This window comes from Felis catus, chromosome B3 (genome assembly GCF_018350175.1).
Source record: "Felis catus isolate Fca126 chromosome B3, F.catus_Fca126_mat1.0, whole genome shotgun sequence".
Classification (NCBI taxonomy): domain Eukaryota; kingdom Metazoa; phylum Chordata; class Mammalia; order Carnivora; family Felidae; genus Felis; species Felis catus.
In genome coordinates this window covers 93,447,361-93,473,520 of record NC_058373.1, presented here as the reverse complement: position 1 = coordinate 93,473,520, position 26,160 = coordinate 93,447,361, and the positions used below count along the sequence as shown (strand labels likewise).

The window sequence follows — 26,160 nt, the reverse complement described above, 5'->3', positions numbered from 1 at the left end:
TAGTGATTTTAAAAAGTTCCTGTGAGATATTATAAGGCTATAATTTAACTAGTTTATTGAACCTGCCCAGTACAACCCCATTCCTGGTATAATCTAATTTTCTGTCTATGCCTTGAACACCGTAATGTGGCTGAAGAAAAACACACCTGAGCATTCTACTTTAAGATGGTGATTACCAGCAAAAATTGTGGTCTCTTAGTGCCATTTGGTGTCCTACCACATTTACCTAATGCATTCACTCTCCCATCCTCCTTAGTGACTACTGCATATTTTTACAAATTTTCAATACCTCCTTTCTCCCACTCACAGGGCAGGTGGCAGGGAGGGGAGCACCTTAGCAATAGAAACAATCAGAAGAGAACTTCACCATCACCTAACTGACCTGCTTGCATCTATATCTGTTTTTGTTATGAATGAACTGTTCATGTTCTGTCTTTGGCAGCCTCTCCATTTGTACTCTATTTCTTATTTTTTCTCTTACTCAAGGATATCGCTCTAGTAATTCTCCCTTCTCCTGTCAAAACAAAAACAAACAAAAAAAATTCTTTTAACTCCACTTATTTCAGCCACTGTTTGCTCTTATTTACAGCAAAACAACTCAGAAGATTTGTTATATCTAATTCCTTGAATTCTTTCCCACTTTTAAAAAATTCTCTTTAATCATGCCTTAAACCCCAAATCTTTACCAAACAGCCCTTATCACAGTTACCAGTGGCCCCCACATTGTTAAATCCAATATATGTTTACTGCACTTAATCACACTTACCCCCTTTTAATTCCTTATTTGCCTTCTGGAACACCATATTCCAATTTTCATGCCACCTCACTTCCTGTTCCTTCTTAGTTTATTTGCTTATTTTGCTCTTTCTTCTTTGCCTCTGAATAATAGGATAGACTAAAGCTCTTTCCACACTCAGTGCTGTGTTGATTTCTTTTAGGCTTTAAATTTCATCTATATGATCACAAATGCCAAATTTATGTCTCTTACCAAAAATACTCCTCAAGCCACCCAACTCATTTTCCATCTGCCCATTTGACATCTCCACTAGGATATCTACAGGCATCTCAAACTTCATGTGTCTAAAACCTGATCTCCCTGAAATCTGTTTAATGGTCTTCCCCCTTTCTTTGTTTCCAGTGGCTAGCCAGAATCCTTAGAGACATCTTAAATCCTGTTTCTCTCACACCCACATCTAGTGGGTAGGTACATCCTATTGGCATTATCTCCAAAAATATATCCAGAACCCAGGCCTCTGCTGACCTCTATGGTATATACATCTCCCTTATCTTTTGTCTGAATGATTACAAAATCCTAACTGGTCTCGTTATTTCTTCACTTTTACTTCCACAGACTTCTCAAAATAGCAGCTAATACAGTCCTGTTAAAGTGAGTCAGATCCTGTGGCTCCTCTGCTCACAATCTTTATATAGCTTCCCATTTCACCCAAAGTCAAAGACTAGGTCATGAAGTAACCACAAGGCCTTATAATCTTTCATGTTCCTCCACGGTTCCTATTCCCTTCTGAAGAGCCTCCTAGTACTAGCCTTTCTTCACTCTGCTCCATCTGCACTAATTTTTACAGACAGGCCAGGCACACACTTACCATAGCCTTTTGCTTTGTCCCTTTTGCTTCCAGTGTTTTAATCCCATATTAAACTCACTACCTCATGTCCTTCAGAGCTTTACTCAAATGATACTATTTCAGTAAGAACCTCTCTGTCTTTTAAAAGTGCAATCTGCTTCCCTTTCCTCCCTCAGCATAAATACACTAATACTCCTTGACCCATTAAGTGCATAAGTTTTCTCCATAGCATTGATGACCATCTAACAAAAAAAATGTATGTTTATTGGTTTGCTTTCTGTTTGACATGAAAAGGCAGGTTCCATGAAGGTAGGGATTTTTGTTTCATTTTGTTGACTGATGAATCCTTAGTATTTGTGGCTGTGCCTGGCGCACAGTTAGCAATAAGTATATATGCTTTTAATGACTTAGTGAACCAATTACATGTCTTTAAAATTTTTGGCTTTTAGGTAATTTTTTGTTTGTTTTTTGTTGAATAGGATATCCAAATTATCTCATAAGGAAGTTTATGTTTGGCTTTCCAGAAAAGTGGAAAGAGCATATTGATAATTTTCTAGAACAATTAAGGTAAAGTACTCCTTAACTTTTTAAAAACTAATTTTATTGAGGTATAATTTGCATTTGATAAAATGTGCCCATTTGGGGTATAAAATTGGAGGTTTTACAAATGTATCTTTTCATGTAACCAATGTAAATTGGTTTTCTTTTTTTTTTTTTCTGCAAATGACAGTTTTGAAGTAGTTCTCTTGATCTTGGATTTTTAGAAAGTAATAGTTTACTAGAATTTCTGTCATATGAAATAAATGTAAAAGGAAAATAACAGTGTTGACATTTCAGGAAGCATCCTCATTCACCCACCCTTTGAGAGGGTGTATCTATTAAACATGAGTGTAAAGTTCTTGGTCCTTTTTCTTTCAGAAGTTAGTATCAGTTGTTTAGCACACACTGTATTGGCACAGGGAAAGCAAAGAAAATTTGATTAATTCTTGCCCTTAAGGAACTCATAGGGGATACTGTGATACAAGTTAATTAATCATAGTACAATATAATAACTTAGAATGGGGGGGACAGTTTTTTCCTGTAAAGAGCCAGATAGGAAGTGTTTTTATGGGCATGCTGCCTCTATTGCAACTGTTCAACTCTGCCTTTGTAGCAGAAGAGCAGCCGTAGACAGTAGTTGAATGAATGTGGTGAAATAAATAAAATTTATTTCCAAAAATAGGTAATGGCAGGATTTGTCCTGTAATTTTTTTACAGGATTAGCTTAAGTGGAGATGTAAGAGTGCATAGAGTAGGAAGCACTTGGGTTTTATTTGATTCTTTTGACTTAAGACCTTATACTTAAGTTCTTTGTGGGAGAAAGGGTAGAATCATGAAGACTTAAATAATGTAAGATTAAAGGTAATCTTTGCTGGGCGCATAGAACTTTATCTGAGGGACTTTATTTAAATTTATTTTTTTTGTTTTAGTTTTTTGAGATAAAAATTAAAGGAAAAATATTACACTTGTGTTTTAGGGCTTGTGAAAAGAAAGAGAGAAAGGCCAGACAAAAACAGAAAACTGGAAAATTTATCCCTGACGTACAAAAATCAGCGAAAAATAATGCAAGAGAAAACCAAACAGATGTTCTGCAAAGAGCCAGCACCACTTATGACATTGATTGTTGTCATTTGGGTATGTCTCTTCTTCTCTGCTGATATAGTGGCAAATTCTTACATGAGCTCCATATTTATCTGTTTATAGTTTATATTGTATTCAGTTTTTGACTTGTACTGCCTTGAAATTATTTTTAATACTGAAAAAACTGTAGTGCAGTCTGCTCATAGTCAGCATTCAGCTTTTTTTTTTTTTTTTTTTTTTTTTTTAAAGAGAAGGAGAGAGCACATGTGCCTAAACTGGGGAGAGGGGCAGAGTGAGGAAGAGAGAAAATCGTAAGCAGGTTCCACGCTCAGCACAAAGCCCAACACAGGTCTCGGTCCCACAAACCATGAGATCATGACCTGAGCTGAAATCAAGAGTTGAACGCTCAACCAACTGAGCCCACCCCAGGCGCCTGGATTTTTCTTTTTTTCTTTTTTTTTTGAATGTCCACTACTATAAAGGTAGCTGGCAGAACTTTTTTGTGTTCACTCTTTGCCAAAACTATAATCTGACTAACATCCCATCGCACCCTCCCTGCTGGAAAAAGTATGAACATTAACCTACAGCCCTTGCTAGATAATATTTTTGAAAGTGAATTCTTTAATATGGAAAGGCAGCTTATATATAATAATTTATTGAAATCTCCATCTTTGTACTCATAGAACTGAAAAATGGTAAGCGCAGGAGGTTGCCAGCAGCCCCAGAATTAAACGTGTGCCATGATAATTGCCAAAATAAACCACGATTAAGGCTCTCAGATGACCAAATGCATAATACTTGTCAAAATGGAGGAGAAAATGACTTAACTAATCAGGTAAACTTTTACTATACCCTATGATACGAAGAGTGATGGTGTGATGCTACTAAAAAGTTTCGGGACCAAATCAGAAATCATTTTGTTTGTTAAGTATCTGTTTGTTAAGTATCAGCTTAACAATCAGTTTGGCAATGTCTTGCTTGATATTTATTTTCTCAGTGTCTCATTGGGAAACTGTAATCAGTAATAACAGAAAGGTTAGCTCTTAGAGTTAGGGTTAAAGTGTGTGTGTGTGTTTGCACCTAACAAATCACATGTATTAAATTTATAAAAGAAATATCTAAGATAGTGGATGCCCACATGGTTCTTCCAAAGCTCAGGCTCTGGCAAATGAGTTTCTAAATACCTCCACTAATGAAATTTGTAGAACGGCAAGTACCTAGATACTTGTATGCTTGATACATACTGTGAAAATGCTTGAGGTCATGTTTATAGATAGTAGTTGTTAAAAAGCTAACTTTTTGTTTTGAAGGAAATAATTGGAAAGAAAGCATACAAAAAGTTGTCTTCAAAGAAACTTGAAAATTGTGAAAGAACAAATGAAAGGATAATTAAAAGTCAGAAGCAAGGTGATATATCTTTATTGGTTTTATAATAAGCATACAGCTCTTATTTGAAATGTTTTTAATATAATAAAAGTGATGTCTTAAATTTCCAAATCTAAAAATGGCAAACTAAGTATTACAGTCATTATAAATGTCTGGGGATTTTTTATTGTTTTGTTGGTTTTTTTTTTTAGAATTACTTTTTCTTTCTTTAAAGCATAATTAACATAGTGTTATTAGTTTCAGATGTACAATAGGGCTTTGCTTTTCTATACAGCATGATTTGCTGTAAAATCCATTACATTAGTAAAAAAATCCATTACATTACATACCATACGTATTTACTTGTAGGTGTGCCTCCCTTAATCTTGGCACTAAAAAATTTTTATTATTTATTTATTTATCTATTTAATTATTTAAACTGTATGTCCAACATGGGATTAAACTCATGACCCCAAGATCAAGACTCACATGCTCTACCAACTGAGCCAGCCAGGCTTCCCTAATCTTTTTGTTAAAAACAGAATTGTATATCATTTTAAATATGCTTTTTGGAATGTTTAAAGGCTATGAATCTTTTTATGAAATTAATGCCATAGTTTAGCTATGTGTGAGTGTGGATTTCCAGTATGATTTCATTGAAATCCTATATGACAGATTTAAAGAACCTTTTCTTGACACATTAGCAAGTTTGAAATTTCATATTGAGTTAAATCCATCAGCTTAGTAGCATTTTTTTGTATTTCTTCTTATAAGTGGAGAGTAGTGAAAGTGAAGAACATTTATAAGTGTTTAAAAGAAGTAGAGAGGAAGGCAATACTGTTTAGACTATCAGGATCATGTAACTTAGATTAAAGTATCCAGAATAGCTTGAATCTTCATTCAAATTATTTAATAAAATGAATAAAAATATTTTAAAAGTGATTTGTTCAAAATTAGAAATTTCAAAATTTTCAAATTTCCCGTTAAACATTTGAGTCAGATTTATATGAGGAATTAAAAGAAAACACTTCCTTCACAAAGATAGATAATTCCATTGAGAAATCTTATAGAAACTTTGATTACCTTTTATCAGTACCACTTTTCCATGAATTATAATTTAGTGGCTTCTTTTCTCCCCCGCATTCAACATTACTCATCAGTCTTTAATTTTATCATTCATCTTGTAAAGTGGTACGTAACATGTGTAGGTCATTGAAGTATTTAACTAGGATGGTTGCTGTGACAATTTATAATTTGTATATATTTATAATTATAATTGGATAATTTACAATTAGAAATTAAATTAGTTTGGCTTCTGGTTTCTTAAGTTTCAAATTAGAGAATTTCTCTCATTTTAATTTGCTTTCTTTAGTGACACAGTATAATAAAGATTCTCAATTTCTGGTTTGCTTGTTATCCATGATACTTCATGGAGTTTGGGTGAATCAGCAGAAATGTCTTTCCACGGCCACCACTGGGGATGAGAATAGGGCCATACCTATCGAGTTCCATATTCCCCTAATTAGGATAGCTTCCATTCCGTATATTACATACCTAGTAAGGTTTTGCAACCTTACTGGTTTTCTTAATGTCACCTAAATAAGATTTAACAAATACTGATTTATCATTTACTGTACATGTGAAAGACTCTGTACTAACTGCCAAAAAAAAAAAAAAGAAAGAAAAAAGAAAAAAAGATTCCAAAAGCAAAAACAAAATTCATACCATTAAGGATTTTTTTTTTCAGTCTACTTCAAAGACAAATTTGTTAAGTATAATGCAAGGCACATTGTCAAACATGGCATTATTTAAAAGTATTCTGGAAATTTGAAGGAGAGTTTTCATTCAATTGAGAGAATCAGGATAAAGTTTGTGGATTAGGTGGGTTATAGAATGGAATTGAAGCAGGTAGTGATTTGGTTTTTGAGTGAAGAAAACTTTCCATGTAGAATGATATTAGTGAAAAGTTGAGAATCAGGAAAACCGTGGTGTAGTAGACATAGAATTTGGTTCACATTTGAGTACAGTGAGAGATTAGAACTACATTGAAGGCCAGACAGAGGAGCTTATATGTACACTAAGTAGACTTTAAGAAGTCAAGGACCGGTTGGTATAAAAAATATGTTTACAATTGAAGGGGCAGTAGTCTGAATCAACCGGTGCTTCTGAAAAACTAATAATGGCAGTAGTGTGTACAATGGAGTTTATGGAGAAAAAATATATATATTTTATTTTAGAAAAAAAAATTCTGTGCTTTGTTTGTAGCTAATTTGAGATTTTGATCTTTGGTTTTGTCTTATGAAATTAAAGAGAGAACTGAAGAATCGAATGTATCCATTGACATTCTGACCTTAAGGCAACCGTTTTTCTTGGACGAAGAAAGAAAATGTATGGCTCTTAATCCGAAGAAAGCTTATATTTTAATGACACCACTTAAATCTAAAAAAGTGATAGAACAAAAATGCATGAAGTATAATCTCTCTTATAGCACCATTAAAGCAGTTACAGATTTTGCAGTGCCAAAGCATCAAAAAGAAAGTAAATCAGACTTAAATGAAACTACCAGTTTGATCAGTAAGCCCACAAAAACCTTCAAAAATGCATTTGAGTTTAGTGAGGGCCATGAAAGTAAAAACAAGGAAGACTGCAGTGAATGTGATTTACTCACTGTCAACCAGAAAATCAAAATATCTAGGCCTAAAAAAGAACGAATGGTCACCTCTGACTTTAAGAAAAATGCAAGGTTGTTACCAAAATCGAAGAAAATAAAAAATGTGTCTATGTCATTTTACAAGCAGCAGTCCTCATCAGATTTGTCTAGTGAAGAGAGTGAAACAGAAAAGGGAATTAGAAGGAAAGCTGCAGTTGCTAAGAAAAATACAGCAAGAAATGCTGAAGAAACAGTGATTCACCTGAGGAAAAGCACAAGAAACACCACAAGGAAAATCCCAGTGATTTCTGAATCTGAAACTGAAGAAAGTGAAAGTGAATTTTATATCAAACAAAAGAAAGCTAGATGTTCTGCTAAAGAAAATCTTCAGAAGTCTGGTATTAGGAATGAGTTTCCAGTTATTGAGGCGATCAGATCTGATGAGACAAACAGGCATCCCTTTGAATGTTTTCCTGGTTTAATTCAGGATGAGGAATGGAATGAGAAGGAATTACAGAAACTTCATTGGTAAGTAGTTAGATTTGACTCTGAAATATCTAGAGTGGCCACACAACAGTTGAAGACCTAAAAATTCCAATAAAGGGCTGATTTAGTGACCTCTAATCATTAAAATGGAAAATATCCAAAAACACATGGAGAGAAATAACAATTTATACAAAGAATATAGGGAGAATACAGATAAAACTTCTAACTAGGTACTTTGTGGCCATCTCTACAACTTGCATATGAGCAAAGGAAAAGTTAACCTTCTTTTCTTTCCATTTAATATTTCAAGACAACTACCCTCCCCCTCAAGAAAAGGGTAACTGTGTGGGGGATGGATGTGTCATTTATCTTGATTGTGGTGATCATTTCCCCATGAAATGTATATAAAGTGATCCCATGTACACTGTATACAGTATGATTTATTTGCCACTTATACCTCAGGGTGTGGAAAATATTTTAACATAGACAAATGCTGCTCTCCCAGATCTTCATATTTTAAGAAATATTTTATTGTTATTTTTTCTGTTTTAAAACCTTAAAGCTGAATTCAGACCTGCAGATTATTTAAGATGCTCTTTTCCCTGCATTTATAGAATAGAAATAGCCTCAAAAATTAGGTGATCCATCCAAGGTTTCATGGTTAGTGCTAGTAATAAACCAAGTATGACAAGAATTGGATTTGGCTGCATAGCCTTGACAAGCAGTTTGAGTAGTGCAGTAGGACTGGAAGCTAAAACATAGCTGAGCAATGAAGAGTGAAAGAGTAAAAACAACCTAGGTGGACAACACAAGAAATTGGCAGTGATAGGGGACAACAAAATAGGTAATAGAAGAATGTGAAGATAAGGGAAGACATATGTTTGATTGCTTGTTTGTAAGAGGACTCATGCCAGAGTATGGTGGTATGTTGATGGAAATGATCTAGTAGAAAGGAAGATGTGATTGATCAGAGTGAAGAGCATAGAAACATACTACATTCAGTGATTCACTTGCTTGAGTACTCCCTAACCTTATATTTGGAATTTATTTTCAGATCTACCTTCTTGAAACACTATTCCTCAGGCATCTCTGTGCCACTACGCTCCTTTTTTAATTTCTTAAGTGTTCCTTCTCTGTCTTATTTTCAGGTAGTTAAGATAATTTTCCTTCTTCTCCATAGTTCTTGTTTTTGGATGCTTTCTTCCTATTATAATGTAGTCTTCAGTGGTCTTTTCCTTCTATAGTTCTAACTTTACTCTTTGGACAGGGATTCCCAAATCTGTATCTCTAGTTCTAAATTCTTATATTTAGATTTTTATTTCCCTTTGCCTGTTGGACATCTCTCTATAAATCTCATTTACAGAGATTCTCACTTAATATGTCAAAAACTAAACATTTTTTCCCTGCCTATCTACTTTGTCTGACATTCCTGATTCTGAAAATGGAATTCTTTCAGTCAACTAGGTTTAACTCCTTGATCATTATTGATACCTCAGGTAGCCTCTGTCCCCCTGGCCCACTCCTGGGGATGAGGGGGTTATCCCTTCCCAGTGTTTTCTATTCGTGTCTAACTTTGTAAAAAAATAAAAAATAATAAATAAAATGAAAAGTAAAAATTAAAAAATCTAATTAGTTCCCAAGGAACTATAGATTTTCCCACAGGACCATTCCATCTGTACCCTTTCTTGACACTACTTTTTTTCAGACTTTTAATGCCTGCCTACTTTAATGGAAGTAGCCTTGTATTTGTACTTTGTTGTTTTCATCTGGTGATCTGTTTTATATATCTTCAGATTCGTGTTTCTTTAAATTTTTTTTCAAGTTTTATTTATTTTTGAGAGAGAGAGCATGAGTTGGGGAGAGGCAGAGAGAGAGGGAGACACAGAATCTGGAGCACTCTCCAGGCTCTGAGCTGTCAGCACAGAGCTCGATGTGGGGCTCGAACTCACAGACTGTGAGATCATGACCTGAGCTGAAGTCAGATGCTTAACGGACTGAGCCACCCAGGCGCCCCTCTCCAGATTAGTTTTTGTGTTTTATTTTTAATGTTTATTTATTTTTGAGACAGAGAGAGACAGAGCATGAATGGGGGAGAGTCAGAGAGAGAGGGAAACACAGAATCTGAAACAGGCTCCAGGCTCCTAGCTGTCAGCACAGAGCCTGACACGGGGCTCGAACCCACGGACCGCGAGACCATGACCTGAGCCAAAGTCAGACGCTTAACCGAGCCACCCAGGCGCCCCCAGGTTAGTTTTAATGTATAGTTGTGATTCTAACATCAGAAACCTTCACTGCATTCTTACTCATTTTCAAATTATATGGAGATCATTCTGCCTTAAATTGACAGCATATCATACTTTACCTTAATTATCTTTCCAGCTATCTCTCCTGTTGTTTCGTTATAGTAAAGGTTCTCAACCTTTACTGTATATCCATATCATCTAAGAAGATTATTTTAATACCTGAACTGCAAAGATTCCAGTTCCCAGTAAAATGAGGAAATCAGGAATATGACTGAGCCACCCAGGCATTCCCAGAAAGACTAGAATTTTAAGTAACACTGAAGTGGGGGCAGATTTCCAGTTTTCCTCTGGTGTTCCTTAACCTAGATTAAGGCCACTTAAAAATTAGAAGTTGTTGCTGAGGCATGACTAAGAGAGTTCAAAGAAAAGCCTTATATTTTTGGCTTGAGGAAGAGGGAAGGGGACTACTAACACTCAGAAACAGTGAAAGAAATCCCCAGTTCTCTTTTTCTTTTCTCCTTTCTCTTATGGCCCAGTCTGCATACAGTCCTGCAGGGGTAAAAATCACAGCAGCATATGGAGCCCATATGCACCTAAAACTCTGAAAGTAGGAAACCTTCTCTTCTGGAATATAGGACTCAGAAAGTGTAGGGCAGCTTGTGTTACATGTTTCTTTTTCTGTCTTTTGTGCTTGACACTGCAGAAAGATGCAGTTGTGTGATATGTACTCCAGAGTTGGGTAACTAAAGCCCTAGCTTCCTGCCAAAGAACCAAAAACAGGAATCCTGGGGAACTAAAAGTTGCAAAGGGAAGATCTAGGGAAAACAACCTTCTATAAAGTTGTTTATGAATTTTAGATCTCACTCCTGAGTTGAGCATTTAAGGATTTGATCCTAAACAGCATACCCAAGACTGACAACTGAACTAAGAGGTAGACTGGCCCCCAGTTTCCAAGCCAGCCACTCAGTGTCTCCTACATAGAATATTTTAGTATCACTGCAAAACTTTAAAAATGGAACTGATACTGAAACTGCAACCACAAAAGACTGACTAGAATTTATAGTTCAGGTTACAACCAGGTTGATTGCCTGCTAAAACAAAAATATTAACATTCTCCATAGGATATAAACATGACCCAGAGTTTTACAGTATTTTTAAATGCCTAGGAAATAATCCAAAATTAGTCAGTATATGAAGAACCAGGAAAATTTTTAACTCTCATAGGAAAAAAAAGAACAGATGCCATTGCTAGGATGACACAGATGTTGAAGTTATCTGACAAGATTCTGAAGCAGGTATATAAAATTGCTTCAGAAAAAAAGGCTGACAAGATGGCAGAAGTAGAGCAGAAGAAGAAGCGCACCTTCCCATAAGTTTTCATACCACGGTGTGGATCTAGACCAGCTGCTGGACGCGTCTTACAAGCCGTTGATGCAGCTGTATGGGGCTGTGCAGTGGTGGCAGCTGAACGGAAGTTTGCAGAGGAAGCCTCAGAATGATGCTCTCCCCATGGAGAAGTCCGAGGTGGTTAAGCACCTGTGGAACATGATCGTCCTGCCCAAGGTGGTGGGCAGTGTGGTGGCTGTCTACAATGCCAAGACCTTCAACCAGGTGGAAATTAAGCCCAAGGTGATTGACCACTACCTGGGCAAGTTCTTCACCACCTACAAGCCTTTGAAGCAGGACAGGCCCAGCATCTGGGCCACCTACTCCTCCTGTTTCATCTCTCCCAAGTAGCCTGTTTAGCCAATAAAGACACAGACTTCTCTAGTCAAAAAAAAAGAAAAAAGAAAACTCCAGAAACCAAGAGCATACATTCTTGAAAAGAACAGAAATTTAGAAAATCTCAGAGAGAAATAGAAGATAAAAAGAAGGATCAAATGGAAATTTTAGAACTGGAAAAATAGGATAATCAAAATATAAAACTTACTAGATAGGCTCAATAACAGAAAGGAGAGGACAGAGGAAAGAGGCAGTCAGTATCAGGTATGAAGGAATAGCAAGAGAAATGGTATCTGGATATATAATAAATTGTTCTCTTGAGTTCTTTAAAATTTTTAATGGCTGAAAGTAAATATTAACATTGTATGGTGGGGTTTTCAATATATGTAAATTTAATACATAACATAAAGAAGAATGGAGAAGATGGTAAATTTTTACATTCCACTTGAAGCAGTAAAAAAAAGTATGTAGTAATCACTAGAGCAACTACTAAAAACTACAAAGATTTTTTTATATACAATAGATAAAATACTTAAAAAAAATACAGAAAAGAAATAGAGAAATAGGAAACAAAACAGAAAGCAAATAAAATGGTTGACCTGAATCCAAACATTATGTTAGAGATCTAAATGCACCATTTAAAAAACAGATTGTCGGAATGAATTTAAAAACATTCCATTTTATTACCATGTAAAAGAAACTCACTTCAAATATGAATAGATAAGTTACAAGTAGAAGGGTAGAAAAATACCACGCACACTCATAGCTGGAGTGGCTGTACCCTATCAAAGATTTCAGTACAAAGAAAATTATCAAGGATAAAGAACATTACAAAATGATAGAACTGTGAGTTCACCAGGAAGAGAGCAATCCTAAATGTATATGCACCGAACCCTCAAAATACATGAATCAAAATCTGACATAACTAAAAGGAAACAACTGAACTGAAAAGTTAAAACTACATTTATAGTTGGAAACTTCAATGCTTTTCTTTTGTAATGGTTGACTAGTAGACAAAACTAGCAAGGATACAAGAACTGAACACCACCATCAACCAACTATCTAATCAACATTTGTGTAACATTCCATTCAACAATAGGGAAAGAAATACATTTTTTTTCCCCAAGGGTAGATGGATCATGCACCAGATAGAACATTGACTAGGTCACAAAACAAACCTTAACAAATTTAAAATAACTGAAGTCATACAGAGGGTATTCTCTCATCACAGTTGAATTAAACTACAAATCAATAAAAGAAAAATCAAAGGAACATTTCCAAGCAGTTGAAAGTTAAATAACATATTTGTGAATAATCCATGGGTCAAAAAGGACAAAGGCTCAAGAGAAAAAAAAATGCTGAACAGAAATGAAAATATATCATAATTTGTGGTGTGAGCACAGAAGTTCACAAACAACTTTATATGGTGGTTTTATAGAGCTCAGTTCTGTTGGTTTCCATGGAACTTTCTACATAAACCATGGTACACTCTTTTTTTTTTTTTTTTTTCAACGTTTATTTATTTTTGGGACCGAGAGAGAGCATGAACGGGGGAGGGGCAGAGAGAGAGGGAGACACAGAATCAGAAACAGGCTCCAGGCTCTGAACCATGAGCCCAGAGCCTGACGCGGGGCTCGAACTCCCGGACCGCGAGATCGTGACCTGGCTGAAGTCGGACGCTTAACCGACTGCGCCACCCAGGCGCCCCAAACCATGGTACACTCTTAAATAAATGGGCGACTGTGTAATAAAAAGTAAGAACTATCGGTGTGTGTAACAACTTGAATGAATTTTAAAGGCATTATGCCAAGTGAAAAAAGCCAGATCAAATGGTTACATACTGTATGATTCCATTTATATCACATTCTGGAAAGAAAAAACTAAGAGATCAGCAATTGCTGGTGACAACAATGGTGGACAACAACAAAGAGGATGCACTAGGAATTTTTTTCAGTGTAATGGAACAGTCCTGTATCCTAACTGTGATCATGGCTCTACAAATCTGTTTATCCATTAAGATTCATAGAACCATATGCAAAAAGACCATTTACTGTATGTTAACTTAAAAAAAAATATGTTAAGGTGCCTAGACTGCATACTACTAAAATATTTAGATATGGCAAGCTTGGGTTTGGGCTCTCTAGTTTTTTCAAAGCTCTAATCTGCAGCCGTTCCTTTGAAATTTACCATACTATAAATATGAACTACTGTCTATTCCCTAACCTTATGTCCTGTCTCCTCATCTTCATTTCTTTGTCAATACTGTTGCCTCATTTTCAACTGTTATATTTTATCCATCCTTCAAATTTTCCCTCACATATCAGTCACCTCTTCCCTGTAACCTTTCTTTGTCATCACGTATTCCTGCTACCCACTCAATTGGGATATAATGCTCCTTTTTTTAACATAAAGTAATTCTAATCCTGACTGCACAGCAGAACAATCACCTGAGGAACTTCTGAAAAATGTGAAGTGTTGCCAATGCAAACCTACTAAATTGAAATCTTAAGGGACTGATTTTACGAATCTGTTTACTTGTTTTACTGCCTTATTTGCTTGCTTGTACTTTTTTTTTTAATGTTCATTTAGTTTTGAGAGAGAGAGACTAAGTGTGAGCAAGGGAGGGACAGAGATAGAGACACAGAATCTGAAGCAGGCTCCAGGCTCCGAGCTGTCCACACAGAGCCCGATGTGGGGCTCAAACTCAGGAACCACAAGATCATGACCTGAGCTGGAGTCGGACACTTAACCTTGACTGAACCACCCAGGTGCCCTGCTTGCTTGTACTTCTGATCTAAACTCCAATGACTGAGTTGCAGCCCAGTTTTGTACTCTTCATGCTTATAACCTAGTTAGCAAATAATCACTCTTAAGTTTAGGAGAATATAGATCAGGGACATCTGACTTAGCTTAAGCAGATACTTGAACTAAGATCTGAAGGACAAATAAGAATTATTTAAGCCAAATTTCCATGATAAGTTCATTTGAAATAAAACAGCATATGTAAAAGTGGATAGGAGGAAAACACATTTAGAAATCCTAAAAGAAGGCCAAAATAAGTGGAGTACAGAAAATGAGGGACGAACAACAGTACGGGATGAGACTAGAGAGACCAGAACAATGACAGTCATATTAAATGCTTTGGTTTTCATGCTAGGGAATTATAAAAGCAAGTTGCTTTTTTCTTCCTCTGTCACCTATGAAAGCAAGTTTTAAGTAGAATTGGAGTGACATGACTATATTTGCCTTTAAAAATTATCTAGGATAAACTAGAGATGTGTTAATTACAGACTAATTTCTCATTAAATGCATTAAGTATTTTTATTTTTTAATTTTCTTAATGCTTATTTATTCATGAGACAGAGACAGAGTGTGAACAGGGGAGGGACAGATAGAGAAGGAGACACAGAATCTGAAACAGGCTCCAGGCTCTGAGCTGTCAGCACAGAGTCCAACGCGGGGCTCGAACCCACAAACTGTGAGGTCATGACCTGAGCCGAAGTGGGACGCTTAACCAACTGAGCCACCCAGGTGCCCCGCATTAAGTATTTTTATCATGAAAAATAGTCCTAGCAGTTCTACACTTGCAAATCAATGATGTACACAAATGGAAGCTTGAGCCTCCATATCCTTTTAGTTCTCCACTTTAGAACACCTGTAGAATGATTATGTGCAAAAGAGTAGAGCATTCATTAACAATATTTGTCTTCCTTTTATACATGGAATGAGTGGTATTCTGTAGTCACCTGGTACCCATTCACAAGGTCAGATTCACACAGATTTACAAGTAAATTTATTAATACCCTAACTCATCACTTCCTAATTATTTTACTAAATTTTATTATTGTTATATATGCCTTAAGTTCTTCACATCATTTGTGTCTGTATGGTGGAAATTCTGTATAATTGTGTCCCATCATACATTTCTTATTCCACATTCAGAGACATCATGTTGGTAGCTTGAAATCAGCCACAATAGTTATTTACAATATGGAAATTGGCAAACACTACAAATAAGGACTATTTCAGTGAGAGCTGATTTTAAAAATTTACCAGCATAATAACGCTGCATAGGTTAATTAGATCTTTTCTGGCTGAACTGCCAGCTTAACTGCAATATGTAAAATATATTTGGGAGGGAGGGGAGCAGAAATACATGTACCAGTTTCTAAATATTTACAAATAAACTTCAGAATGTAACTCATTTGTTAAGTTAGATGACAACCTTATATTGACTAACAGTTTTTTTCTCTTTCAGTTTTCATTTCCCTCAATTATATATAAAACATCACATTCTGTAAATTATAATAGAGTGAAAGCAAGAATAATACTTTTAAAAAAAGTTTGTTTTGAGAGAGCCTGTGTGCACTAGTGGGGGAGGGCAGATAGGATGTGAGAGGATCCTAAGCTGACAGCATAGAGCTCTACATGGGGCTTGATCCCATGAATTGTGAGACCATGACCTGAGCTGAAACTGAGTTGGACGCTTAACCAACTGAGCCATCCAGGTGCCCCAAGAATAACACTTTTTAATAAGAATTTATAACCTAGAGTATATAGGAACTAAGACCTCATTTTCCAATATACTTAGCACCAGCAAGGTTTGAGCAACATTGTTGAAAAGTTAGTCATGGTAGAGTCCCCCAGAAGATCAAATCACTAATAGGTGGACTTAGGAAAAAGATGTTGAAAGAAAGACCTGGGATGATTGTTCAGGTTTCATAGAATACAACAAAATAGAAGGTATCTACTCGATATGTAAAATTACACCTTTATATTTTAAGCACTCAGGTAGGTTACTGAGTGGAAATAATAGTATCGTCTTTTCAAACAGTTATCTAGAATGATTCCTTTAGCTGAATAAATCTCATTGATTTAGTGGTATGCATTCAGGAGGTTGTTTTTATTGATTTGAATTTCTGGTTCTGTAACTGGTTTTGGTCTTCCATAGTGCTTTTGCATCTTTTCCAAAGCACAAACCTGGTTTCTGGTCAGATGTAGCAATGGCTGTAGGTTCTCGATCTGCTGAAGAATGCCAGAGGAAATACATGGAAGACCCCAGAGGAAAAGAATCCCAGAAACCTGTCACTAAGAAAAAACCAGTTAATCCCAAAGGCCAAAATGGTAATCTTTATAAATTGTTTTTGCCTAGTTCTCAGTATTGATTTCTTATTAGTCACTAGATGTATTTTATATTTATCTATGTATCATCTTATAGGTGTTTTCTCAAAATGTTAAAGCTAGAAAGAACTAAAAAGGTCATTATTTAATTTTTAAGTCTTATCTAGACAGTTACTTCTATCAATAGTAGCCTTAGCAGCCTTGTGCTTTGAGTTTGTTCTAGGAAACTAGATGCAGTTAGTTAGATATGCAGTTAGATCCAAAGATTCCAATATCTGGATTATTGTTCAAAGAGTCTATTGTAATCTGAGGCCACTTGGGAAAGACCTTCTAGAAATTCATAATAAAATTCAAAATAAATTTAGTTTTTGTACTCCCCTGGAGTACGCATTCCTGCTCAGGGTTTATGACAGGGCTTGTACTAAGCTTTAGAGCATATCCTATCCCTACCCTAACCCAGTAAGGTTTATATTTTTGCAAAATCAATAAATTAGGCATTCAGCAAGGGGAATATGGGAGGTAACCTTTCTCACAGGGTATAGAACTTTTTCACCTCACACTGGCTAATCTTACGTAGTTTCTTCATGAGTATCTTGTGGGCTAGTCATACTGCATAGATCCCAGTATAGAAAAAATCATTTGCTATATAGGAGATTTACTAATAGTACATGAGTATACTTAATACAGATAAACAGTTTAGGTTTTGTAAAGTCTGTTAACTTTAAAGCACTTACTATAAATGAATCCTTATCAAAATGTTTGCTAACTCTTAAGGCAAAATAGGTGATGCTGATAAGAAGCAAATGATTAAGATAACTGCCAAAGTGGGAACTCTTAAAAGGAAGCAGCAAATGAGGAATTTTCTGGAACAGTTGCCAAAAGATGATCATGATGATTTTTTCAGTACAACACCTTTGCAGAACCAGAGAGTAGTGGTAAGAGTCTTAAATGCATGAAATAATTGCTCTCTTTATATTGACTTTTACATCTTTCATTTTTATATATGGTTAGTGTTCATCCCTAGTATTTAGGCCAAGGATTGATAACCTATACAGACATCACCCAAAATGTACTGTAGGAAGCAGTCTGCCAGTACATGCTGTTCTCATCAGTGTAATGGTTGTAGAGCCAAATTGAAAACCCAGAAATGGGCTAAACGTCTATATTTAAAATTTCATATGTAATGAGGCAAATTTAAAAAGGTGATGGGGCACCTGGGTGGCTCAGTCAGTTAAGCATCTGACCCTTGATCTCAGCTCAGGTCTTGATCTCAGGGTCATGATTTCAAGCTCCACATTGGGCTTGGCACTGGGCATGAAGCCTACTTAAAAACAAACAAAAAAAAGGTGGTAAGAAAAGATTATTACCTACTCTATAGTAAATTCAATGGAAGGATTAGATGACAGCACGAAGTTGACATTTGAATGTATAAAATAATTTTTGTAGTATGAAAATCGTACAACTAAAAACTTCATTTGGGGAAAAATATTTACAACAAATAAAGAATGCTTATAATATGAAGAACTCATTCAGATGTTACTGGAATACTAAAAATTGTCAAGATCACGGGAAAAGTGGGCAAGAAAATATTTTAAAGGCTGAATGAATACTTGGAAAAGTGGTTAGTTATACTGGCTAGCAATTGGAGGAAAACAAAGTAAATCATATGTATATATTCTAAATTACAGAATCTTTTACAAAAAAGTTAAAATTTCCATAACAAAAAGCAGTGGAAACTTTGAAATAGTCATACATCAGTGGATGTATAAGTGAATCATACCTTTTGTAAAGCATCATGGCAATATTTGAGAGCCATAAGATTAATTCTGTTCATGGAAATTTATCCTAAGAAATTCAAAAGAAGCCAAAAGTCTCCACAAAGACCTTCATTGCAGGTTTATCTTTACAGCAAAAAACTGGAAGCAGCCTATATCCAATAAGGATGTTCTTCATAAATGGTCAAATACAATATAAAGTACAAATTTGAGACTATTTCTAGAATATAAATATAAATGTTAAGAATATTAAGGTTAATGCAAAAATGGATAGATACAGACAACTGATAGAAGTATAAAATCTTTTAGTGAGCTAACCTTCAGGGATAATTTTTTAATTTACTCATTTAATATATTTTTTTAACTTTATTTATTTTGAGAGAGAGCGAGCAAGCACACAGGGGCAAGGGAGGGGCAGAGAGAGAGAATCCCAAGCAGGCTTTGTGCTGGCAGGTGAAGCCCAATGCAAGGACTTGATCCCACAAACTGTGAGATTATGACCTGAGCTGAAATTAAGGATTGGATACTTAATGAACTGAGCCACCCAGGTGCCCCTCATTTCTTAATATTGTTACATTATCTCCAATATTAAAAGGCTACACAAATGCTTTAAGAATTTAGTAACATCATTATCTAGGCTCCTTTTGCCTACACAGGTTGTAAAGGGAGATCTCTAAAGGAGCCAGCTGAGTCTCTTACTGTGTTCCCTGCATAACAACCATGGTCCTTTAGAGGTTATATCCTTTATATAATTCTACCATCATTTCAGGTTTTATATATGTTTTGGCTTAAATGCAATAGTAGCGACATTTTAAAAACAAAAATAATAAAACGTAGAAAGCAGTGAAGTAAGTTCATTTTCTGTGGGATAAATCCGCTTTTTCTAATGTTTTGATGTAAACTTAGATAAAATCTTAATGATTGAATTGCTGTTTACTAGAAATATATATACACAAAAGTTTAATACTTGCTTGAGTTCCCATAACATTCAGTGAATTAATTCTGTTTTGTTCTGATTACACAAAGGTAAGCAAACCATGACCCATGGATCAAATCCGGTGGACCACATTTTCTATAAACAAAATTTTATTGGCACATAAACATGCTCACTGTTTACATAGCTATGTCTGATTTCATGCTACAACAGCAGAGTTTAATATTTGGGACAGAGACTGTATGCACCACAAAGCTTAAAATATATACTAACTCATTACAGAAAACATTTGCTGACACTGGTCTTTTCACAACTTTGTCATTGTCTCCATTTAACACAATAGAAAATAAGGTTTTTTTAGAGGTTAAGGTTCTGTTCTATCCCACCCAAAAATATTTAGTGATAATGAGAAATCCCATTCTTAGGGGTGCCTGCTGGCTAGTAAGAAATATTTGTTTTTTAGTTGCCAAGTCTCCAGGACAGTGCAGAAGAGGATGATATTCTGCCCAGTATGGACAAAAATCCAACAACTCCATCATCAGTTGTCTTTCCATTGGCAAAAACTCCTCAGTGTCAGCATGTCAGTCCTGGCATGCTAGCCTCTATAAATAGGTAAATATGCATATGATACTGTAATCTCTGCATCAGCATTTGGCATTTCATGATTTGAAGAGAGTAAATGTCACTAATGAGAAGAGGCATCATTAGAAAGGAAATCAAGAAAGGATAGTTTCTAGAAGTAAAGGATGGACAGTTTCAACAAGTAGGGGTGTGGTTCAGTAGTGTAGGGACACACACAGCTCACACTTTACCTCAGGATAATTCCAAATGGATCAAAGTTTTGCATGTAACAAATTTAACTATAAAATATACCTAAAGAAACCTTGGAGGATTATCTTATAATTGTAGATTAGTGAAAGTCTTTTCTAACTATGATGCAAGACTCAGAAAACACTAACAAAACAAATGGTAAAGTCAACCAAATAAAAAGTTTTACCCCATACCAACCACCCTAAGCAATCAAAAGGTCAACAGTAATCTGAGAAAAGAATATATGGAACCCATCAAAGGAAAAGGCTAATTTTCCTAATACAGCACTCCTACAAATTAAGAGGAAAAGAAAGCCATTCTCATGCATTACTAGTGAGGAGAAGGTAAATTAGTACAGTCTCTGCAGACAGCAATTTGTAAATATATATCAAAATTGTAAATACACACAGTCTTTAACCTATCCATCCTGCTTTTAGAATAGTGAATGTACAGCTTTTTAGGGTATTGTTTATAATAGCAAAAGTCTGGAAACAATTCGAATCCTCACCACTGGGACTGATCACAAAAATTGGGTATATTATATAGCCATAGAAATTAATGAGGAAATTATTATTACGGAAAAATGTTCACGATTTATTAAATAAAAAAAGGTAGATACCGTGAATTACGTGTTATCATTTGTGTAAATAAGAGCTGTGTATTTATGTATGTATATGTATATACTTGCATATATATGTATATATATACAGAATTGCTTTCCTTTGATGAAATATCTCTTATAGAATACATAAATTGAAAACGGGTGATCCCTACAAAGAGAAACTAAGGTAGCTTGGAGACTAGAAAAGAGGGAAGCTTTTTGAATTTTGAACTATGTGAATATAGAAGCACTTAAAATATAAATAAAATTAAGAAAAATCAGGGGTGGCCAGCAGTTGAATGACACAGAGAAAAAATGGAAAGTAATAAAAATGAGGCCTGAAAATAAGCCATTCTATCTGGCAATCAAGCAGGACAATGCTGTTTTTAGTAAGAGTAATTTCCATGGGGTATGAGGCAAAAGCCAATAATAATGACTGTGAAAAAAGTATTCATTCATCTCCTGAAGCTTGGTGAAATTTTAATTTGCATTTATTTATTAAAAACATAATTTTTCCCCAGCAATCCATAAATTATTTTTGTTTATTTTTTATTTAGTATTCATTGCAGGTGAAAGTATTCAGAGTATAATTTTGGACAAAGCTTTTGGTAAGCACGTTGGCCAAATCATGAAAAGCTTTAAAATACTCATCTCTTTGGCTCTTGGGTTTTGTGAGTCAATTCTGAGGAAATATATTTGGGCAAGTATGTATGTAAATTTGTATGAACAAAGATGTTCATCATGAAACATAATACTGAAAATATAAAAATGACCTAAATGTCCAATAAGTTAAGAAATTAGGATTTATCCACATAATAGAATAATAAGTAATAATTAAAAACCATGCCTTCAAGAATTTTTAATGACAAAGAATGTTCAGTAGACAATAGTTTTGTTTTTATTTTTATTTTTTTTAATGTTTATTTATTTCTGAGACAGGGAGAGACAGAGCATGAGTGGGGGAGGGGCAGAGGGGAAGGAAGACACAAAATCGGAAGCAGGCTCCAGGCTCCGAGCTGTCAGCACAGAGCCTGACACGGGGCTCGAACTCACAGACCGCGAGATCATGACCTGAGCTGAAGTCAGACACTCAACTGACTGAGCCACCCAGGCGCACCGACAATAGTTTTTAAAAGCTAAGAAGTTAAATTATATACAATATGATTCCAATTCACAACAGCATGTATTCAGAAAGGAAATTTCTTGACTAAAAACATCACCAGCTGTTATCTAGGTTATTGAATTACATTTAAGTGAGTTTTGGTGTATCACTTTTACAATTACAGGAATACATTCTTTTTTCTTATAGACTACATAGTATACATAGTATACATAGACTCATTTATATCATGAATATATTTACTAACACTTTATTTTAAAAAATGTCTCCTAGGCCTCTACACTATCTCTTGACTCACCAGCTCGAATAGATTACTTCCTTTTTATAACAATTTTAAATAATGAAACAGTTTTTATCACTTCAGAAGTGACTTCTGACAACAGAGTCATGAGGTACTGATCCTGAACAGCTGGCTAGGCTTCTTACTAGCTATGCAGCATTGTTTGTGGTTCACATTAATATCTTAATACAATCACACATTTAGAAATTTCTACGTGTCATACCTTTAAGGTTGCTCCTAAATCGTCATAAAGGAAAAGATCATTGATCAAAAAGGATCTTGGAGCCAAGAGAGAGAATCAGAAGTGTTGTTCAACTGCGATTTACTGTCATAAGCAGCACTAGAAATTGCAGGGAGAAATGAAATAGCCATTCTGTTTGGCTTCAATTTGTAACTCTACTTGGGTCAAGCCTGTTTGCTAAGAATGAGAGGGGAAAGAAAGTAAAAAGAAATGAAAAAAAAAATTCATAGTTGGTGTGGAGAATATAAACAAGATGTAACTATGTAGAAATAAAAGACTTGTGAACTGAATTGAAGACTGAATTGAGTTTTCATCACCAGGTATATCCTTAAAATGGTTACCTGTAAGATTCAATGTGATGGGGAAGAAAGTGAACAGGAGAAAGGAGTGAGAGGTCTAATAAAAGGGAGTCCAGGGACAAGAAGTCTCTGGATTCTGGAAAAGAGAGGCAGCAAGATAGTGGTTGGAAAGGGCACAAATGGGACAATGAACAGTAAGCAAAACCATAATTTCCTAGAATACTCATATTCAGTGTTTCCTTTTAAATGTTTGGTTGAAGCATTTTGTCCATTTCTATCAGTACACCATGGTCTTTTTAAAAATGGAAAAGAAAAATATACCTTTTTGTTGTAGTTTTATTTAAATTCCAGTTAACATAAAGTAATACTAGTTTCAGGTGTATGATATAGTGATTCAGCATTTCTGTATTATCAATGCTCATCACAGCAAGTGCCCTCCTTAAAACCCACCACCTGTTTCACCCATCCCCCCACAGCTCTCCTCTGGTAACCATCAGTTCTTTATAGTTGAGAGTCTGTTTCTTGGCTTGCCTCTTTTTGTTTCCCTTTGCTCGTTTCTTAAATTCCACATATGAATTAAATCATATGGTATTTGTCTTTCTCTGACCTATTTTGCTTAACATTATACTCTCTAGCTCCATCCATGTCATTGTAAGACTTCATTCTTTTTGATGGCTGAGTAATATTCCATTGTATATGTATACCACATCTTTATCCATTCATCAGATGGACACTTGGGCTGTTTCCATAATTTGGCTATTGTAGATAGTGCTGCTCTTAACATCGGGGTGCATGTATCCCTTTGAATTAGTTTTTTTTTGTGTTCTTTGGTTAAATAACTAGTAGTGCACTTGCTGGATCATAGGATAGTTCAAGTTTTAACTTTTTGAGGAGGCTCTTGTTTTCGAGAATGGCTGCACCAATTTGCATTCCCACTAAAAGTGCAAGATTCCCCCTTTCTACATCCTAACACCTGTTGTTTCATGTGTTGCTGATTTTAGCCATTTTCTTTTTCTTTTTTTAAAGTGTATTTATTTTGAGAGAGAGATGAGGACAAGGGCAGAGATGGAGAGAGAGAATCTCAGGCTCCGGGTTGTCAGCACAGAGCCCAACTCAGGGCTTGAACTCATGAAGCACGAGACCATGACCTGAGCCAAAGTCAGACACCTGAGCCACCCAGACACCCCTGATTTTAGCCTGACAGGTGTAAGATGCTGTCTCATTGTAGTTTTGATTTGTATTTCCTGGATGAGTGATGTTGAGCAGCTTTTCATGTGTCTGTTGGCTATCTGGATGTCTTTGGAAAAAATGTCTATTTCTTTTGCCCATTTTTCAATTGGATTGTTTTTTTGGGTGTTGAGTTTTATAAGTTCTTTATATATTTTGGATACTAAACCTTTGTTGGATATGTCATTTGCAAATGTCTTCTCCAATTCCATAGGTTGCCTTTTAGTTTTGTTGATGGTTTCCTTTGCTGTACAGAAGCTATCTATTTTGCCGGGGGCCGGGGCGGGGAGGGGGAAGCTATTTACTTTGATATAGTCCCAATAGTTTATTTTTGCTTTTGTTTCCCAGAAAATATACTTTTTAGAAAAGCTTGGGAGGGGTGCCTGGGTGGTTCAGTCAGTTAAGCGTCCGACTTTGGCTCAGGTCATGATCTCGCAGTTCAAGAGTTCGAGCCCCACATTGGGCTCTGTGCTGACAGCGCGGAACTGGGAGCCTATGTCAGATTCTGTGTCTCCCTCTCTCTCTGCCCCCTCCCCCACTCATGCTCTGTTTCTGTCTCTCAAAAATGAATAAACGCTAAAAAAATTTTTTAAAGTAAAGCTTGGAACACATTTTAATTTTGTCAACTGCTGTTCAACCTGTGAATAGAAATATGATAATGTTGACAAAATTATTTTGTATTCAAACAGGGATGACTGTGATAAATATGTTTTTCGTATGCAAAAAGAACATAAAAGTAAAGGTGGCATTGTCTGGGGCAATATCAAGAAAAAAACAGTAAGTATTCATTTATTCATCACATCTGTTGATATATTGATAGATGGCAAATTGTGGAGTTTTAAGTTATATAAGTCCTTGCTCCCAAAGTAGTTAATCTTAGAGAAATATAATTTATGGAGTTAAAATTTTGAAGACCACCTTTTCTCCTGATTGTATATTCCTTCTGATCAGGTTATGGCAATTTCTTCCTCCCTCGCCCATGTTGAAATACTGTTACTGTAGCATGCATGCAGTATAATTCTTCTCAGAGTTTCTAAACTAAACACTGGCATTACATAATCACATCCAATCTTTATGGGTTTCATTTGTCCATAGGAAATGGTAGACACTTCTGGGCAGTTTGGTTTAAAATCATCCTGGAGACTAAATTTTTTTTTTTTTTAATATGAAATTTATTGACAAATTGGTTTCCATACAACACCCAGTGCTCATCCCAAAAGGTGTCCTCCTCAATGCCCATCACCCACCCTTCCCTCCCTCCCACCCCCCATCAACCCTCAGTTGGTTCTCAGTTTTTAACAGTCTCTTATGCTTTGGCTCTCTTGCACTCTAACCTCTTTTTTTTTTTTTTTTTTCTTCCCCTCCCCCATGGGTTCCTGTTAAATTTCTCAGGATCCACATAAGAGTGAAACCATATGGTATCTGTCCTTCTCTGTATCTTCAAAAGAAATCTCTAAAGTTGAAGGTGTAGACAGATTCCATGTTTCTTAGATTCTCTTTTTCCAGTCTCACATTCCTTATGAGAATGAAATTTTGGTTTGTTGCAGAGGACCTGGAATCAACATAGTAAGAAAGACTTGTTTGGCTTCTAGTTCCTATTTTGCCAGTGTGAAGTTAGGCTGCTTTGACATTTGTTTCACAAGCTTTAATGTGCATAGAAGTCCCTTATGGATCTTGTTAAACACCAGATTCTGATCCAGCAGATTTGAGATTTCTGCATTTCTCACCAAATCCAGGTGTCTATGTTGCTGATCCATGGACCATACTGAGTGGTAGCAAGATCCTAATCCATTCAGTCTGTTCTGTCTGCATAATGATGAAAAGTTCATATGGATAGATCTATAAGGACTATTTCTATTAATAATGTTTATTTCTCTGCACTTCTGACATCATCCTAAACACTACTGGGCCTTTGTTTTTCTTAATGGGTCATAATTTGAGTAGCCTACCAAACTATGGTATCTTTGTGATTTAGTCCTATTTTTTCATTGACTAATATTTTAGTCAGTGCATGAGGATAGAAAGAGCAAAGGATTTAGTGTCAAAAAATTTTTATTTCAAGATCTGACTGACCATACAGCTT

The 26,160-nt window shown here is 35.6% G+C and overlaps 2 protein-coding genes and 1 pseudogene across 9 annotated transcripts in view; 2 read left to right on the top strand and 1 right to left on the bottom strand.

Moving 5' to 3' along the window:
• MIS18BP1 (MIS18 binding protein 1) overlaps window positions 1–26,160 on the top strand; it is a 58,795-nt gene that overhangs the window by 30,797 nt on the left and 1,838 nt on the right. For 6 of the 8 annotated variants that reach the window (XM_019832976.3, XM_045059877.1, XM_006932849.5 and 3 more), the window contains 9 exons: window positions 2,063–2,150; window positions 3,100–3,257; window positions 3,887–4,038; window positions 4,514–4,610; window positions 6,879–7,746; window positions 16,621–16,793; window positions 17,565–17,725; window positions 19,963–20,111; window positions 24,767–24,854. In XM_019832976.3, coding sequence (XP_019688535.1) covers window positions 2,063–2,150; window positions 3,100–3,257; window positions 3,887–4,038; window positions 4,514–4,610; window positions 6,879–7,746; window positions 16,621–16,793; window positions 17,565–17,725; window positions 19,963–20,111; window positions 24,767–24,854 — 1,934 coding nt within the window. Of the gene's footprint in view, window positions 1–2,062; window positions 2,151–3,099; window positions 3,258–3,886; window positions 4,039–4,513; window positions 4,611–6,878; window positions 7,747–16,620; window positions 16,794–17,564; window positions 17,726–19,962; window positions 20,112–21,467; window positions 21,519–24,766; window positions 24,855–26,160 lie in introns of those variants that run through there. The other 2 variants (XM_019832977.3, XM_019832978.3) reach the window with 2 other exon arrangements.
• LOC109500823 lies at window positions 9,843–15,105 on the top strand (annotated as a pseudogene).
• Window positions 25,404–26,160, bottom strand: part of FANCM (FA complementation group M) — a 67,530-nt gene continuing 66,773 nt past the window's right edge. Inside the window, exon 24 of the mRNA XM_045059872.1 lies at window positions 25,404–25,629. The gene's annotated coding sequence lies outside the window, so the exon portion shown is untranslated. The remainder of the gene's footprint in view (window positions 25,630–26,160) is intronic.